This window comes from Bos javanicus, chromosome 11, assembly GCF_032452875.1.
Source record: "Bos javanicus breed banteng chromosome 11, ARS-OSU_banteng_1.0, whole genome shotgun sequence".
Classification (NCBI taxonomy): domain Eukaryota; kingdom Metazoa; phylum Chordata; class Mammalia; order Artiodactyla; family Bovidae; genus Bos; species Bos javanicus.
Genome location: NC_083878.1, coordinates 6,356,565 through 6,375,929, shown reverse-complemented (window position 1 = coordinate 6,375,929; position 19,365 = coordinate 6,356,565). Strand labels below are relative to the sequence as shown.

The 19,365-nt window shown below is 46.1% G+C and overlaps 2 protein-coding genes across 17 annotated transcripts in view; one reads left to right on the top strand and one right to left on the bottom strand.

The window, feature by feature from the left end:
• RNF149 (ring finger protein 149) overlaps positions 1-9,540 on the top strand; it is a 38,453-nt gene extending 28,913 nt beyond the window's left edge. For 7 of the 16 annotated variants that reach the window (XM_061431771.1, XM_061431767.1, XM_061431768.1 and 4 more), the window contains 3 exons: positions 20-168; positions 1,618-6,873; positions 8,499-9,540. The gene's annotated coding sequence lies outside the window, so the exon portion shown is untranslated. Of the gene's footprint in view, positions 1-19; positions 169-1,617; positions 6,874-7,784; positions 7,826-8,498 lie in introns of all 16 variants that reach the window. The other 9 variants (XM_061431764.1, XM_061431758.1, XM_061431762.1 and 6 more) reach the window with 9 other exon arrangements.
• CNOT11 (CCR4-NOT transcription complex subunit 11) lies at positions 1,205-15,300 on the bottom strand. The gene is made up of 7 exons (XM_061431750.1): positions 14,643-15,300; positions 10,286-10,450; positions 9,653-9,805; positions 6,259-6,461; positions 4,844-5,046; positions 2,203-2,299; positions 1,205-2,131 (listed from the first exon to the last, which is right to left on the bottom strand). Exons 1-7 carry the CDS (start codon positions 15,157-15,159, stop codon positions 1,934-1,936), a joined length of 1,536 nt encoding a protein of 511 aa, XP_061287734.1. The 5' UTR covers positions 15,160-15,300; the 3' UTR covers positions 1,205-1,933.
• Positions 15,301-19,365: the final 4,065 nt, after the last annotated feature.

The following is a 19,365-nucleotide window of genomic DNA, read 5'->3' as shown; positions in this document are numbered from 1 at the left end:
CTTGCTGTCTTCTTTTAAGCAGGTGATTTGAAGATATTAAAGCTAGAAATTGGAACTGAAAGTCCAGAGAATTCAAGATGTGGTTTTTAGAAAACATGAACTCATCTGATTAAACTTAAAAGTTGATGCAGTTATCAAATCCCAGGATTATAGTTCCTTTTATTTCAGGTAAACTTTCTTCTACTTTTAAACATGTTTAACGAAGAACTTTTTGCTGGTGTTGTAAATGTTTCTGGATTTTTTTTTCCTCCCATAAAATGTTCTCTAAATGTAACTACTATTCTTTGTAAGCTGTTTATTTGAAATACACCTGAAACCCTTTCCTCTGTCAAGTAAACACCAGGACTGTAACCTAGAAATGATGAACAATGGTCTGTCTTTAGTCACAGGCCACGTTTGCAAATCTGCCCACAAAAGCCTGTTTGTGGCCCCAAATCAGTGTTTGCGTGGGTGGCAACTTGTGGATGCCCCAGGGCAGAGAAGTGCCTAGCTGCTGGCACACACGTTCCCAGGTGAGGCTGGAAAGGACATGGTCTTCTAGCGTCAGACTGACAACAGGTGTCCTTTCGTGGGAAGTGTGGTACCACATTTCTGACATTCTGTGCCGCTTAAGTTGGTGATTCCGTAGCTTGGGACAGTGCCCAGGCATAGGGCTGCCGCATGACTGAGGGCCTCACAGAGAAGACATGTGCCAGGCAAGCTCTGTGTGTGCATCCAGGCTGCCGGCCGGGAGCTCTCATTTACCGAGAATCGGCAGGGCCTGACCCGAGGTTGGGCGCTTCCAGCAGTGGTATGGGCGAAACTTCACCATCACAGATGGTACTGGCTAATAAGCTTTCTTTGCCCAGTGCTAATGTGCAAAATGGTGATGCCCGCACCTCAGCCCTGGGCAAAGAAAAGTTAGGTGTGGAAAGAAGTTACGTCCATATTTAGACTTCTGAAGGCATACCTGTTAGGCCAGCTTGGGTCCTTTTGAAGCTGATATATTTATAAATCCTTCCCTTTATGAGAATATCTAAGCTAAAATTTCTCATCATCTAGGCATACCGTTTTGCCAATATTACAAGGCTGGAATTTATACTAATCTTTAACTTTTGCTAAGAGTTGGACTGGAAGGTGAGTTACTCAGGTTTCTGTATAGAGTATGCTTTGAAAGTACCTCAGTAGGTGGGGGATTTCTTCAAGTAAAAACTACATCAGATGATAGAGTTCATAGAAAACTTTAATGTAAGGCACTGTTGTCCAGAGTTAAAAGAGGGGTAACAGCCCACAGGAGCCCACAGGCGGGGCACACACCCCACTCAGTGAGGACAGCTTCCCAGGACTGTCCTCCTCCCAGAGCACCGAACATCAAGAGAGAAAGCCTGGAGAACTACCAGCTATCACAGCCCCCAAAGGCAGTTTTGGGGAATCCCCACATTGGTGGACAGCCCAAGAAAAGTGTTTACTCTGTTTTAGGTCCCCGTGAAAAGCAAGCATGAGGTTACATGTGTGTCCATGGCTCACACTGGGCCCAGTGAGAAGTTCAAGGGTCAGGCTGCCATCCCGGGATGACTCCAGGCCCCAGGGGCAGGAATTCATGTTCTTAAAGAGGGTCTTCATTTACTCTCCCTAAAGCCTCATCAGAAGCCTATGACTTACATCTTAAGCAAAAATAAGCCTGTTGCTCTTCAATGCTGACGGCCTCATCTCCCGAGTGCAGTGACTTTGGGATGACCTTTCCCTGTGGATAGCCATCAGCAAGACCTACAGGACGCATTCTTCCAGGTTCCCACCAAAAATTCATCTAAAGGGAAAAGTCACCCAGGGAGGCAAGACTCTAAGTGGAGAGAGTGATGTTTATGTGCATTAAACCAGGCAATCACGGGTCTGGACAGATTTAAAAAGGAAAGCACAGCACAGCTGAACAGTGAACAGGAGGTCCCAAGAGGCATCACTTGGACACCTTGGTCTCGGCAGGCGTCTCTCCGGTGTCCAGGGTCTTCAGCAGCCGGAAGAGGCCTGCGGCCTCACGGATCCTGCTGAACTCGATGCAGAAGGCCTGCACTTCTATAAACAAGTCCTGCACGTTGATGATCTTGTTACGGATCAGGGACTGCAGAAAGACGCACACGAGACGCACCAGACGGTTCTGAAAGAGGAGCCTGTGTCAGCATCTGTTCAGGGCAGGTATTTATAAAGGTTACAGAAATTGTGACTTACCTGCATATATTTATCCTTAATTTGTTCACAGGTAGAAATGCAATTGGATATATAAAGGTGAATAAATTCAGGAGGTAGATCAACAGCTGTGGTTAGTCTGTTTCATAAAAATAAAGGCAGGCCTGTTAATTTCGGTCACTTAGTGAAAATTCTAATATTAATGGTTTATGCAGGTAAACATCGGAGCCACCCACCCCACTCACCCCCCGTTAATAAGTGACACTTCCGTTTCTCAGGTCTGCACATCATATGTAATAAGCGCTGAGCACCATGTCCCTGGGTGGTCTTGGCTGAATCATAGTTCTAGTTACCATCCAGGCTCTGACGATGTGGGCAGTTACTCCGTCTACCTAAGTAATACCAACCTGATTACACATGAGTGCTATGCAAGGAGTACTTGTGAAGGAAGGCGTGGTAGGAACTGAACAGCACAATGCATGACTGAGTACTTACATGAGGCAAATGTTTGCTCAAGGAGCAGTGTAAGTGGGAAGGATTCACAGGGCATATGACTTAAATGGAAACCCAAGGAGAGAAGTGTTCTTCAAATCAGTAAATAATCTAAGTGAAGTGTAGAATCGGGGGTGGGCGTGGCACATTACCCGACTACAGAATTTTTTCCCACAAGGCTCCAAGGAAACGCAGCCATAGGCTGCTGGTGACGCGTGGGATGGGGTGATGCACAATGAGGGGGGTGGGTGGGGCTCCCACAGCAGACCCCACCCTTGAAATCATGTCCACACTGATAAAAGGATGTAGTTATCCCTGGACAAAGTGCCTACGGTCTGGTTTAGACAGTAAGTAAGCACTCAGCATGGTCAGCCTGGAGGACCCGAACAGAAGAAAGGCTCAGACGAGAAGGCGGCGGAAGGAGCAGGTTGACAGGTCTTGCAAGCGACAGAAAATGAAGGTTGAAAACGTGCTTCCTCTCTCCCTCCCCAGATCTGTGCTGCCCTAGGACACACCTGCCCTGGGCTTTCAGTTAGGCTTTTCCCACCAGCTGATTAACTTAAAAGGACTTTTTTGCGGGGGGCTTCACCATGCAGATTTGGGGATCTTAGTCGTGTTCCCCCTCCCCACTGAAGGGAGTGAATGCTGGCCCTCAGCAGTGGAAGTGCTGAATCCTAAACACTGGACTGCCCGGGAATTCCCAGCTTAGTACAGCTATACTGCTGCTGCTGCTAAGTCGCTTCAGTCGTTCCGACTCTGTGTGACCCCATAGACGGCAGCCCATCAGGCTCCCCCGTCCCTGGGACTCTCCAGGCAAGAACACTGAAGTGGGTTGCCATTGCCTTCTCCAATGCATGAAAGTGAAAAGTGAAAGTGAAGTTGCTCAGTCGTATCCAACTCTTAGCAACCCCATGGACTGTAGCCTACTAGGCTCCTCCGTCCATGGGATTTTCCAGGCAAGAGTACTGGAGTGGGGTGCCATTGCTGTCTCTGAGTACAGCTATAAGGAGGTTAAAAAACAATAATCCCCACCTTACAAACGAGTGCTCCACAAAGGTCGTGCTCTAATTGAAGTGTGGTTGTCTGGTGCTCAGAATGGATCTCCCCGTAAGCAGAAAGGCCATATGATTTAGCCCTCAGAACAGGACACCACGTGGAGGGGTTGAGGATGAGAAGCCCAAACTGGGAGCACGCCAGGCAAGCCTGCCTGTGTGGCTGCACTACTTGTTGTTGTTGAGTTGCTAAGTCGTGTTTGACTCTCCTGTGACCCCATGTGCTGTACTCCGCCAGACTCCTCTGTCCATGGGATTTCCCAGGCAAGAGCATTGGAGTGGGTTGCCATTTCCTCCTCCAGGGGATCTTCCTGACCTACACTACATATGAACAGCTTAACAGCAGGTTCCCAAGCTAACCTCCAAGTCTGTGAAATTTGTGACGTACCTAAAACTTGTAAGCAAAGTAACAAAGTGAGAAACCTCTTCTTGCTTCCCTGACAGTTGATGACAGCAGAGCAAGAAGACCAAATCAAAGAGCGGTTCAGAGAACAATGCCGGGAATTCTAGGAAGGTATTCTTGGAACTGTCTCAGCTCCTTGGCCCCTACCTTCCCATGATATAGCTTTAGTCACTAACAGAAATAATGCAACACCTGTAATTTATATAAAGACTATACAGCTTCCCAGGTGGTGCAGTGGTAAAGAATCCACCTGCCGATGCAGGAGATGCAGGAGACTTGGGTTCGATCCCTGGGTCAGAGAGATCCCCAGAATAGGAAATGGCAACCCACTCCAGTATCCTTGCCTGGAAAATCCCATGGACAGAGGAGCCTGCTGGGCTACCGTCCATGGAAGCACAGAGTCAGACATGACTGAGGGACTTGAGCACAGAGCACTAGGAATATATAATCACATATAGGGAAATACATTTTAGCAATTAGATTTCACAGGTGGACTCCCCAGGTGGTCCAGTGGTTAAGACAGTGTTAAACGCTCAGAATACCCTCCACGTTCTTCCTTGGGGTGCGAAATTCATTTGCAGTTAACACTAAAGCTCAGATTATTTAATGGGTGTTCTCAGACTAACAATGCCAGGGGAAGAAAATGTTGTGAGTTTTTCCCCTTCTAATCATTTAATCAGGATCTATATACATGCCCCCGCCCCCACCCAGCATGTGATGGAGTACAGAAACTTACCGATTTACAACTTCCATCGAATGTAATGACATATCCATATTGACCAGAACTGAAAAATACTCAGTGATCTGACTTGACTGCATTAACTTCAGCAACATTTCTATAGCAACTAGAGGATTGTTTTCCACTAGGTCAGGAAGTTTGGCTGGAGTGAGGCCAATATGATAAACAAGTTTGGGGTCCTTTTCCAACTCTCCAAGGAGCTAAATAAAATCAAGTTTTTTTAAAGAGAGAAAAAGAATTTAAGTTAGAAGTTCTCTTTCCTGCATATAAAAATACCCAAGTATTTTATTTTTAAAATGTTATAAAATTTACCTGCACTGAACCAACTTCATCAGTATCTTCCCTCAAACCCATGATCATCATGCTTTGATATTTTGACACTTATGTTTGAATTGTCAGGTATTACAACCAGGCACCATCACTAGAGTTTATAAATAACACTGATGCCTCCTGGGCATGAAACCAGAATCAATACTGTCTGGATTTTAACAATAACATCCTTAAGTCCCTTGTAGGTAGGTTTTTTTTCTTTTTTGTTTTTGGTTATAATCAAAAATAATCTTACCAACTAGTACTGCTGAAAAGCACAGACCACAGAGGTCATCAGGAAACTCAGGAACTGAAGCCTGCCCAGCACCTGGGGAGGGGGGGGTCGGGGGTCAGACTGCCTACACTACAGTGTGAGTCACACGCACTCTGTTATTCAAATATGTGTCCGCAAAAATAGTGTTTTTTGCCAGATTTGTACATTGCTTTACATACATTTTCTATGCTATTTCCTCATCTACTTGCTTGTACACACATACTCTTTCAGGACTGACTGGTTAGCAAAGTGATCTACGAACAAGGCTGTTACTTGACTCTGAAGATGGTGTTAGGTGGTAAACCGGGTTGGAAATGTACCTCCTGACAAGTTCTAATGGGAGAGAGTGCAAACTGGGTAAGATGCACCAACAGGAACTACCCACAGCGTCCGTCTTGCCTGAAGGAAGTCTCATCGTCGGGCACAGGGACTTTTGAGTCCACGACCGACCAACCGTGTGATGGGCGCTGGTTTCCCTCCCTGGTGAGATGTGAGTGACTGCGGACTTACCCTCCGGGGTAAGTCAGTCCCGTTCAGCTTAGCAACAGCGTACACGAAGCACCCAGCAGCAGAGCCAGAGCAGAGTGCCCCAAAGTGAGCGCCACCTCAGACCCCTCGCCCAGGGGCGAACTGATCCCAGACAGAAGCTGCCAGGTGTTTGGGCACCAGACTCGTTGCCCCACCAGTGCAGCGAGCAGAGTGGGAGGCCAAACGAAGCTTCAGGGACCAAGATACTTCCCACTAGTGATCACTGGTCGTTTATCACTTTATGAGAAACAAAACCACTTGGTGAATTCAATACAGGAAAACGCTGATGGTAAACACATACCTGTGTCTGCTGAGGAGAGGACAGGGGGCTCTTGAAGGCTTTAGCCATTATTCGCTTGATCTCCACACCGGTGCTGTTCTTCACGCACATTGACTTGTCCCACTGGATCGCATGGTCAGGCTCAGTGGGGTTGAGCCAGGCCAGCTCGTCCTCACACACATGCAGCGGAGGCGGGGGGCGAATGAACTCTGGCCGAAAATGGCCTGCAATCAGAGGAGCCTGTGTGACTGCTGCTGTGGGTCGGCTGACACTCACACACTTCTGTATAAACTCCACGTCTGTGCATGCGGGCGTGCCCCGTCATGTCTGACTCTGCGACCCCATGGACTGTAGCCCTGCAGGCAGCTTCTGTCCACGGGATTTCTCAGGCAAGAGTACTGGAGTGGGTTGCTTAATAAGGACAACACGGTCACAGTGATTCAAAAATCAGAAGCAGAAATGACATAAAGTCGGTTTTTTCCAGAACACAAATGAAAGAATGAAATGCTGACACAGAATTATTATACCAGAGACCAAATCTATCAATCTTTGGAGAGCAGAGGAAAGCATTACCACCCCCTGCCAAGTCCTGGTTCAATCATGGTCAGTAGCAAAAGGACACCACTTACTTCATTGGTAAGTCTTTTGATGGGAAAAATAAAACACTATTTGATCTCAGTCATCCTGTTCTCAGCACTATTTTATTCAGAGACCATATAATGTGTACCAGTTTTATTTTTGCCTCTTAAAACCTTGCAGTAGCAAATTATGTATAGATAAAATGGGCAGGTGAGAACTATGGTTGACCAGACATTCTCAAACGAATCTGGAGAGTTTCATAAACCCATCAATTCACAAATGCTATATCATTTTAATAAAACAGTGAAAAGAAAAAAAAAAAGGACAGGGGAGTGACTCAATACCTCAACTGTTATAACGATTGATCCCTAAGATATAAATGCTCTTCAGTAAATGAAAACAAACACTGGCTGGGAGTCCTGCGCAAACTTCAGCCCCTCTTTGGTTTTCACACAGGGCCTAAGACGGCTGTCTCCTCCCATGGACCAAGCCCCAGTCAAATTTCAGACTTGGATACTCCAGTTCATTGAAAATGTCTATTTTCTGGCTAAGAATCGTCCCTTTGTCTTTTTTTGGGTTGTGTTAGGTCTCTGTTGTTACATGGTCTTTTCTCTAGTTGTGGAGAGCAGGGGCTACTCTCCAGCTGCAGTGCACGGGCTTCTCATTTCCGCAGCTTCTCTTACTGCAGAGGAGCATGGGCTCTAGGGACGCAGATTTCAGTACTTGTAGCTCCTGGGCTCTAGAGCACAGGCTCAATAGTTGTGGTGCACAAGCTCAGGTGCTCCTCAGCATTTAGGATCTTCCTGGACCAGGGATTGAACCCGTGTCTCCTGCACTGGCAGGCAGATTCTTTACCACCGAGCCACCAAGGAAGCCCCATCCCTTTATCTTAAACTAATACCATCTCTTCACCAGAACCAGCACTGAATCTCTGCAGGCTATTAACAGAAAGTGTTTTAACATTTTAGGAGATGCAGTACTTATGTGATCAAGAGAAAGTTCACATGAGGTGAGGATGCTTGGTGTTCAGCTAGACTCGGACCTGATACCTGACCGGTCTCCTTCTTACATCCCTTTCCAGTGGCCCATTCCAGTCACAGCTGTGCCCAGCGAGCATTAAATAACCACCTCTGTGCCTTGGGCCTTCCCATACACTGTGACTAGCTGAGAGTTGTTTATGCCAAAGAACTACTATAAACGGCATGAAGAGTCACAGTGCAGGTTTCAAACTCAAGGTAACACTACAGTCTGGAGAACATAATCTTATCCCTAAGCAGAAAGCATGCCGTCATCATTAAAACCACACAGAAGCCTATAAAACCAAAAAATACAGTTCCATAAGCTTCAATAGGTGTTTTCTTTGAATTAAAGTAAGAGCCGTAAGACTCAGTAAAACTTTAATGGAGAATGATGAGATTCTCCATTATTATTCTCCATTATTAATGATGAGATTAATAAAGAGGTATAAAACAAAAAAGGTAATAAGATACAAAAATAACCTTATTTCAGGGAATGTATAGCTTTAGGTATGTAATTAAAAAAAAACTTGGTATTTTTATTAAAGACTAACTTTTATTGAGCATATCTACTATGTTCCAGACATCATACTAGAAGTTTCTCATTAAATTCATGTTTAACATTCTCTGGCATAAATCCCACCAATTTTTTTTTTGTTTTTTTAGATCATTCTCCCAAGGCAATAGAAATAAAAGCAAAAATAAACAAATGGGACCTAATCAGACTTATAAGCTTTTCTTCAGCAAAGAAAACCATAAATAAAACTAAGAGAAAACCTACAGACTGGGAAAAAATATTTGCAAATGATGCAACCAACACGAACTTAATTTCCAAAATATACATAGAGCTCATCCATCTCAACAGCAAAAAAATCAACCCAATCAAAAAATGAACAGAAGATCTAAAGAGACATTTCTTCAAAGAAGACATACAGATGGCCAATAGGCACAGGAAAAGATGCTCAACATAGCTAATTATTAGAGAAATGCAAATCAAAACTACAATGAGGTACCACCTCACACCAGTCAGAATGGCCATCATTAAAATCTACAAATAACATGCTGGAGAGGGTGTGGAGAAAAGGGAACTCTCCTTCTTTACTGATGGGAATGTAAATTGGTGCAGCCACTGTGGAAAACATCATGGAGGTTCTCAGTAAACTAAAAACAAGTTGCCATATATTCTAGCAATCCCACTTCTGGGTCTGTATCGACAAAACTGCAATTCAAAAAGACAACACGCACCCGTATGTTCAGGGCAGCACTGTTCACAATAGCTGAGACATGGAAACAATCTGTCCACTGAGAGATGCACAGATAAAGAAAAAGAATGAGATAATGCCATTTGCAGCAACATGGACCTAGAGGTTATCATATTAGTGAAGTAAACCAGACAGATAAAGACGAATATACCACTGCTACGTGGGGTCTGAAATGTGACACGAATGAACTTATCCATGAAACTGAAACAGACTCCCAGACACAGCAGCCGTGTGCTGCCCCGGGCGAGGGGTGGACTGGGGTTCTGGGATTAGCATAAGGGAGGAGGTCCTACCATATAGCACAGGAAACAAAATTCAGTATCCTGTGTGAAACCATAATGAAAAGAATATGAAAAAGAACATATAACTGAATCACTCTGCTGTACAGCAGAAATTACCTCAACACTGTAAATCAACTATTTCAATAAAATAAAATTTTTAAAAGATTCATGTTTCAGCATAAACGAAAACAACATGTTTCAGAACACCAGAGTCTCAGTAGGACACTGCTAAAATAAAACCAAGGATATAAAAGAATATAAAATCAGATTTACTCACTTTCAATAGGTGGCTTTGGTCCACTGACTAAAGCTTCCGTGATCTGAGAGGCAACGGAGCTGTCGAATCCAGAGTTAGACGAATCTGGGTCCGGGTCACTGAGAATGCTAGGGAAGCTGGCCTTACTTTGAGTTGGCAATTCAGACTGGCGTTCTGAAAAAGGTTAAAACAAAAAACACTTTAAAATGCGGCACAAGGAGAGTGAAAACACAAGCTTGTAACCGGAGAAACTTGTCTACAACACACAAGCAAAGGGCCAGGTTCAAGCTTTTTTGTTTTTTTCTCCAAAACTCCCACAAATCAGTCTTTAAAAATAGGGGGGGAAATGGGCTAATGACTTCAATGAGTATTTTATTTTTAAAAGCTTGAATGGCCAATAAACACCTCAAAAGATTTAGACCTCAGTAGGAACCAGGGGAAAATCTGTTAAAACACAAGATACTATTGCATACACACTGTAGTTATAGCTGTCCCTTGTAGTCATTGATGCTTATTTCCTTGTTTTCTTAAAGTTAGGAAGACACAATTGCATCATCCATAAATATATCTGTGGTCCCTGGATCTCACTGTAGAGACATCTGAATTGCAGAGCAGCCTCTGCGCATGAGTACCTGAACCGTGGCTCTGCCTTACCAGCCAGGGCGAGCTGAAGCCCGCTAATGTCCACAGACTGGCCCATGTTCCCGACGTCCATAAGGGCGATCTGCCGGGGTGTCTTTTTGAAGAGTTCCCGTGGGGGTGCCAGCATGAGCTGGGAAAGAAAAAACTTCTCTGGTGGAGTTATAGGAGGTAAAAACCCTGTAAATACACAAGCAAAAAAATGTATGACAATTTTGCTAATGGTTATTTTTAGAAATTATCTTGAGCCTGATAAAACTAGCATCTCATGTATCTTTAAAGACAATTATAATCGAAGATTTGTTTAACCAAATACATTTATGAAAATATAATTAAGGAATCATCCCAAGGACTGGTTCCAAGACCTCCTGCAAATACTAAAATCCAGGGATGCCTGGGTCCTATACATAAAAGCTGTAGTATTTGAAAGTAACCTACACACATCCTCCTTATACTTTAAACTCCAGATTACTTACAGTGCCTAAGACAATGTAAATGCTAGGTAAATACAATGTAAATGCTAGGTAAGTACAAAGTAAGTGATATGTAAATAGCTGCCAGAATTCAAGTTCTGCTTTGGGGAACTTTCTGGAACTCCCCCACCCCACACACCCCCCCAAGGGTCTGGTTGGATCCTTAGATGCAGAACCCAAAGATGTACAGGGCCAACTGTTGTATGTCAAATGATTCACTGTGATCTGAGGTGATGTCAATGAAACTTAAGTTTGTGGAGCTATTAAGAGCTTTGTTTTCTAACATGCTTCAGTTTCTGCAAAGATAAGTTTATGTATACAGACCAAAACAAATCAAAAACTACAGTCCTCAGAAATGCTTTTCTTCTCTGCTGCAGCCAGCAACTGTGTAAAAGGTAGAGGGACAAGGAAGCAACCACTAGCTCTGCACCGTTATAAGACCTTCCTCATCTGGTCCTGACGCACTCTCCTCCTCCCATTTCCCCCTCCAACGCTTGTGCTCTGCATTCCGGTTGCACAAAACCTCTTAGCTTCTCCGAGTCCTGATTTCAAAACATACAATACATGCAGCTCTTTGAATACCTGAGAGGGCCGCGCCCTTCTCTTCCCACCACCCCTCATCAACATCCAGCAGAAACATCAGTCCCTCTCGCGGTCCCTCGGGCTCCACGGGTGTAGTTCCCGTGCCACGAGGCTCCGTGTACGTGCCACCCAGCACAGCCCTGGGTGTCAGGCCACAGTCACGTTTGTGTTTCCTCAGCCAGACTGAAGTTTCCCGAGTGTGAAGAAGCCTTCCTACTCACATTCAGATACATTTTCAACCTTGGCTCCGCAGCAGAGTCACCTGAAATGCTCAAAAAACATGCACCCCCTAGATGGGAAGCTGCTGTATACATGGCACTGGGAGCTCAGCTCTGTGCTCTGTGATGACCTAAAGGGGTGGGACGGGGAGGAGGGAGGCTCACGAGGGAGAGGATGTTTGTATACATACAGCTGATTCACACTGTTGCAGAAACTAATAATACTGTAGAGCAATTACACTCCCGTTTTAATTTTAATTTTTTTTAATTAAAACTATATATATACCCACTATATATGCCCCTTGATGTACAATGTAATAAGCCTTGTCATTGACAGTCCCTCTGTTGTGGATTTAAGCACCATCTCTATCAACAGTAATTGTGGATAACACTTACTTCTATTCCTCATAACAACTCTGTGTTTGTTAGTCCCGAAACCTATATGCAGGTCAGGAAGCAACAGTTAGAACTGGACATGGAACAACAGACTGGTTCCAAATAGGAAAAGGAGTACGTCAAGGCTGTATATTGTCACCCTGCTTATTTAACTTCTATGCAGAGTACATCATGAGAAACGCTGGGCTGGAAGAAGCACAAGCTGGAATCAAGATTGCTGGGAGAAATATCAATAACCTCAGATATGCAGATGACACCACCCTTATGGCAGAAAGTGAAGAGGAACTAAAAAGCCTCTTGATGAGAGTGAAAGAGGAGAGTGAAAAAGTTGGCTTAAAGCTCAACATTCAGAAAACGAAGATCATGGCATCTGGTCCCATCACTTCATGGGAAATAGATGGGGAAACAGTGGAAACAGTGTCAGACTTTATTTTTTGGGGCTCCAAAATCACTGCAGATGGTGATTGCAGCCATGAAATTAAAAGACACTTACTCCTTGGAAGAAAAGTTATGACCAACCTAGATTGCATATTCAAAAGCAGAGACATTACTTTGCCAACAAAGGTCCGTCTGGTCAAGGCTATGGTTTTTCCTGTGGTCATGTATGAATGTGAGAGTTGGACTGTGAAGAAGGCTGAGCACCGAAGAATTGATGCTTTTGAACTGTGGTGTTAGAGAAGACTCTTGAGAGTCCCTTGGACTGCAAGGAGATCCAGCCAGTCCATCCTAAAGGAGATCAGTCCTGGGTGTTCGTTGGAAGGACTGATGCTAAAGCTGAAACTCCAGTACTTTGGCCACCTCATGGGAAGAGTTGACTCATTGGAAAAGACTCTGATGCTGGGAGGGATTGGGGGCAGGAGGAGAAGGGGACGACAGAGGATAAGATGGCTGGATGGCATCACCGACTCAATGGACTTGAGTTTGAGTGAACTCTGGGAGTTGGTGATGGACAGGGAGGCCTGGCGTGCTGCGATTCATGGGGTGGCAAAGAGTCGGACACGACTGAGCAACTGAACTGAAGTCATGTGCAACTCTTTGCCATGTCATGGACTAGCCTGCCAGGCTCCTCTGTCCATGGGATTCTCCAGGCAAGAATACTGGATGGGTTGCCATTCCCTTCTCCAGGGGAACTTCCTGACCCAGGGATCAAATTCTGGTTTTCTGCTTTGCAGGTAGATGCTTGCTGCCTACTCTGCCAGCTGGGAATTATTATCTGCAGCTTACAGAGAAGTAAACTGAGGCAGAGACAGGCAAAATAACCAATCTATGGATTTCTTTCCTGGGAAATGTATTTACAATACAAAGTTAACAGCCTAGATCTAGTTTCAGACTCACTGCATTTGAGAATAACATTACATAAGTCACAGTTCCTTTACCTAACCCATCCTACAAAATTCAGAAGGCTCTCAGACCCAAATCCCACACTGTCTCTGTCCATCTTGGGTGGCGGGTTTGACCAGACCACACATATACACACACACAACACACCTTGCAGTCACTTTTCTGGACATTCTCAAACTTCCTGAAAGTCAGGTTCAGAACCTGCACGCTACAGATATCTCATGGAATACAAAAGTTGCCCCTTTTAGGCAACCAATCAGAAGATGCTTTAGATCCAGAAGAATTGCCAGCAGCAACAATGACTAGCTTAACTGCAGAAGCCCTCTCCTGCAGGAAAAAATTCTCTAGTATTACATTAATCCTGCCTTCACCTTCTGGCTCCCGGAAAAGCAGTCCCTTCCTAAGGAGTGACTTACCTGTTTCCTCACTGCCTAAGGACTATGAGATCAAGCTGCTTCCCACCTCTGACAACCTGTTCTGCCCACTACACTGGGCCCTGTCTAAATCTCCCAGACACTCATCACCATCTTCTCCTCTATGCCGTTCTCCTCTCCTGGCTTCAGGTCTTCTCCTAAAATCAAGTCTCATAAACAAGCTCTTGAGTTACCAAAACAAAAAAAAGCAGTCTCACATCAAATCCACCGGTCTCACCAAAGTTGCAGAAAACACACCTTTTACATAATGTCCAGTAGTAGTTTTATAATCTAGGCGGTGAATTCGAGGCTGTTTTCTATCCTGTGACCCCATCGCGTTAACCAAGGACACCTAACAGCAAGAAGGTGGCTAGTATAATCCTTTGTTGTTTAGCTGGTAAGTCGTGTCCCACTCTGCGACCCCATGAGCTGTAGCCTGCCAGGCTCTTCTGTCCATGGGATTCTCTAAGCAAGAATACTGGAGTGGGTTGCCATTTCCTTCTCCAGAAGATCTTCGTGACCCAGGGGTCCAACCCGTGTCTCCTGCATTGGCAGCCGGGTTCTTTACCACTGAGCCACCGGGGAAGCCCTGCGTAATGTGTATCTCCGCCTCAACCACGTCTTCCGGTTCTGAATGACTTCTCATTGACTCTCCTGAGACTTAAAGCCGGGGGCAGATAAAGTGTGTCGTTACTTACAACTTCACACACCTCTGACGGGCTAGACGAGAACGAACCGCATGTGAGGCACAAAAGCGTCAAGCCCCACACTAAGCTGCACGGTTTGACGGCTCCTACTGTTGCGGGGGGAGCGGTTAATTTTCGGTGCCAGGAAGCTGCCACTCGTCCGTACTTGGTGGAGGGGGTGGGGAGGGAATTTCAAAAGGAGACGACGGATTTCCCAGGCCGGTGAAGGCCCAGCAGCTCCAGGAAGGCGGTCCCAGCCGTACCTGAGAGGGGCGGCCGGTCGGGTTCCTGGCCGCCGCGGGCGGGCGGCGCGGGGTTAAGCAGGTGCGCGAAGCTGGCGGCGAAGGGGTTGGCGGCGAGCGGCTCGGTGCGGTACATCTCCCAGAGCAGGTAGAGCGCCGTGAGGCGCTGCGCCGCGCTGGGTAGCAGGTCCGGCTGCTGCAGCAGCATCACGAGCACCGAGCCCAGGCGGAAGTGGTCGGCTTTGCTGAAGTAGTGGTGGAAGGCGGTGGACAGGCCCTCGAAGGTGCTGCCGCCGCCCGCCTCCTCCGAGATGATGCTCAGCAGGCTCGAGAGCTCCTTCGGGGTCAGGCTCATCCTGCCCGCGGGGCCCCCAGGGCCTCCGCTCCCCGGCCCGGGGACGCCCGCTCCGCCTCTGCCGCCGGAGCCCGAGCCTCCCGGGCCGCTCCTGGACGCCGACCCCGCCGCTTCCCGGGTTCCCCTTTGCTCCGCGGCGGTGAGAAGCCGGCCAGATGACGCGCTTGCCCCGCCGCCGGGCATCAACCTCTTTCCCCCGTCCTGCTTCACGGCCGGAGGGGCCCTGGCGCCGGCTCGCTCCGTCCCTGCGGCCGTAAAGCGCGCTGTGGCACGACAGCGTCGCAAACAAAACAAGCCTGGAACCCAGCCGGCAATAGAAGAGAGGGCAGCGCGCAGCCAGAGCGAGGCTGCTGGAGCCAGGCCAGGGAGAAGATCCCCAGACGCTGAGGGGGCGGAGCAAAAAGCCGGAAATTGAGGCGGGGCTTGGAGGAGGGGCCGAGCCGCCGGCGGGGCCCGGATCTCGCCCTGCGGAAGTCTCGCGGAGCCCCAGAGCAGCGCTGAGTTGTCATCTGCGCGTGCGCGAGCGAGAGGCGCACCCCTCCCCTCCCCCCCCCCCCCCCCCGCCCGCCGGCAGTGTGCCCCGGAGAAACCATTGTCCAGATAAGCCTCTGGAAAATGCTTATTAGAAACTGAAAAACTCTCTTAATTAACACACATGACTATTCATGGTAGAAGAGTTTTTAAATGCAAATAACTATAGACCACGCGTTTCTCATAACCAAAATTAATTTTCAATCCTACACTATTTGAAGAAATGGAGTCATACTGCACACGAGCTATTGTACGGAGTTGTTTTAACAAAATTTCCGAAAAATGTTTTCAGAAAGCAGAAACACCTGCCCAGGTGACTAGGGCTCGCTCCAGGCTGGGAACCACCGAGTGGTGTGACCCAGACTTGCTCGGTTCCTCCCTTAGACCTGCAAAACCCTGCAGGGATTCCTGCCAGGGAATTTGGGAATCTCAAGTTTGGGAAATCCCGTGTGACCTAACTAATGCTGGCAACTGGAGAATTCTCTAGTTCAGTGCCTCCTTAGTTCTAAAATAAAATGGAAAGAAGAGAAATTGGTTGGTCATTGAAGATGTCTATTCTGAAGACTTCTTGAATTGACTATTAGAGGGACTTTCCTGGTGGACCAGTGGCTAAAACTCTGTCCTCCCCATACAGGGGGCCTGGATTGGATCCCAGGTCAGGGAGCTGAGATCACGCATGATGCAATGAAGAGCAAAGACTCCATGTGCCACAACAAAGGCCTGGCGCAGCTAAATGCATTTTTTTTTAAGTTTAAAAAATGGTTAGATATCTCTCTAGAAAGGTCCTGCCGGTTAAGAGCAGCACACATGACTTGCTAACTTGGGAAACTGATTTAAATTATCTTGAAGGTATTCTTATTTACTACAGTAAATAAACTTCATTGTGTTTGGGAGGTCTGTTTGTTACTGGGGTTTGGTCTTTTTATTTTTGTACTGAAGATTTTTGTTTTTGTTTGTTTATCTATTTAGGCTGTGCCAGGTCTGGCCAGGTGTGGCATGCTGGACCTTTAGTAGTGGGATCTAGTTCCCTGACCAGGGATCAAATCCAAGTCACTTGTGTTGGGAGCACAGAGTCTTAGCCACCACACCACCAGGAAAGTCCCTCTAATAGTCAATTCAAGAAGTGAGTCCAGTTTTACTGTTTTTTTTTTTTTTTAAGTTGTTTCAAAATATTTGAACATTATGTGCCCCCCAAGCCCCAATAAACTTTTTTTTTTTTTTCTGTAGGAACAGTTTCAAAATTAGGTTGATGTTAAAAAGAACCCCAGAGGCCCCAGATGGAGTCACTTCTCCTAGGTCACACCACTAACCTAACTAAAACTTCATCCTCCCCCAGAAAGTATGAATGCTAGTCAATCGGTTGTAGCCGACTCTTTGCGACCTCAGGGACTGCAGCCAATCAGACTCTTCCGTCCATGGAATTCTCCAGGCAAGAATACTCGAGTGGGTTGCCATTCCCTCCTCCAGGGGATCTTCCTGATCCATGGTTGAACCCCAGTCTCCCGCATAGAAGGCAGATTCTTTACCGTCTCAGCCACCAGGGAAGCCAAAATGTAGGCTTAACCAGAAATTTTCTAGTCTGCATCAATGAGGTAATTGGTCATCTGGACCCTCTCTATCCCCCAAAGGAAGATGAGGTAGCCTGCCACAAAGACCCCTTCCGTTCCCCATAAGCAAGTTGTGTGCTGTGCTCAGTTGCTTCAGTCATGTCCAACTCTTTTACCTGCCAGGCTCCTCTGTCTGTGGAATTCTCCAGGCAAGAATACTGGAGTGGGTTGCCGTGCCCTCCTCCAGGGGATTTTCTTGACCCAGGGAGTGAATCTGCATCACTTGCGTTGCGGGCGGGTTCTTTACCCACTGAGCCACCTAAGAAGCCCCATAAGCGAGTTACCTATGCCTGAAATAACGTTTTTTTGCTGATGAGTTCCTTGTCTTGCCTTTGAAAACATTTCCTTTCCTAAAGCTGTTGGGAGCTCCTCTCTACTTCCTGAATGGGATGCTGCCTCACTTGTGAATGGTTCAGTAAAACCAATTAGATCTCTGAAATGTACCCGGTTGTATTTTTGTTATTTAACAGCAGTATCCAGGGTTTCCTGCATGTTCCCTGAAAACAACTCTCAGGTCCTGGAAACAAATAACCACAAACATAAATCTGTCCTCTCATAGTTCTGGAAGCTAAAGTTCCAAAATGAAGGTATGAGCAGAGCCAGGCTCTACACCCTTGAAGGCTGTAGCGAAGAATACCTCTTTGTCTCCTGGCTCCCAGTGCTGTCCATTGGTGTCTGGCGTCCTTTCTCTTATGCTTCTGCCATTCCCATCTCTGCCTCTGAGGTCAGGTGGCCTTTTTTTATATTAATGTTCATTGGAGTATAGTTGCTTTACAATGTTGCATTACTTTCTACTGAACAGCAAAGTGAATATATATATATATATATATATATATATATATATATCTTCTCTTTTTTGGATTCCCTTCCCATTCATTTTTTTAAACTCAGCTTTATTGATATGTATTGATATATAACATTGTATAAGTTTCAGGTGTATAGCATATAATGTTTTGATATATGGTGCTGGAGAATATGCTTGAGGGTCCCTTGGATAGCAAGGAGATCCAGTCAGTCAATCCTAAAGGAAATAAACCCTGAATATTCGTTGGAAAGACTGATGCCAAAGCTGAAGCTCCAGTACTTTGGCCACCTGATGCGAAGCGCCGACTCATTGGAAAAGACCCTGATGCTGGTGAAGATTGAAGGCAAAAGGGAAGAGAGTGACAGAGAATGAGATGGTTGGACAAGATCACTGACTCAATGGACATGAGTTTGAGCAAACTCCAGGAGATAGTGAAGGACAGGGAATCCTGGCGTGCTGCAGTCTGTGGGGTCGCAAAGGGTCGGGCATGACCTAGCAACTGAATGACAACAAACAACATACATTACAAAATGATTAGCACAGTAAGTTTAGTTAACATCGTTCACCTCACACACTATTTTTCCTTGTGATGAAAACTTTTTAAGATCTACTCTTTTAGCAACACTCAAATATACAGTACAGTATTGTTAACTGTAGTTACCAGGCTGTATATTAAAGCCCCAGAACTTATTTCTCATGTGTAACTGGAAGTTTGTACATTTTGACCACCTTCACGTAAGTCCTTCTCTCATGTAGACCTTTCCTTCTCAGCAGTTTTGCCTGTTGTTTCGTTTTACTTTGCATCTCAAACTGCTCCTGCACGTTCAGGGCACCACAGCACGTTGCGTAGAATTCTCTGAGCTATGTAGTAGGTTCTCAGTAGTTGTCTATTTTATGCAGAGTATCAACATGTGGGCTTCTTTCCTGTGTATCTGTGCTTCACTTGGCTTTCTTATGGGGACACCAGTCACCCTAATCACATATGACCTCATCCTGACTAATTACACCTGTAAAGACCCCATTTCCAAATAAGGTCACATCCTGAGGTTCTGGGTGGACATGCGTTTTGAGGAGACAAAACATTCTCCAATCAGTAGAGACCCAAAGTTCTCCTGGGCACGTGTCTTGGTGATTCTCCTTCACACCCACCTCATCTCTGTCCTTAGACTCTCCCCTAGCATTTATACAGTTAAAAAACACTGCGGTTTATTTTTATATTTACTTATGTATTTTGCAGCACATGGGATCTTTGGTTGAGCCATGCAAACTCTTAGTTGTGGCATGAGAGATCTTAAGTTCCGAGACCAGGGATCAAACCTGGACCCCTTGCATTGGGAGTTTAGAGTCTTAGCCGCTGGACCACCGGGGAAGTCCCCAACAAACAGTGTTTTGAGCCCCTACTATGTGCCAGCCAGGGCAGGAGGCAGTGAGCAGAGACGATAAAGC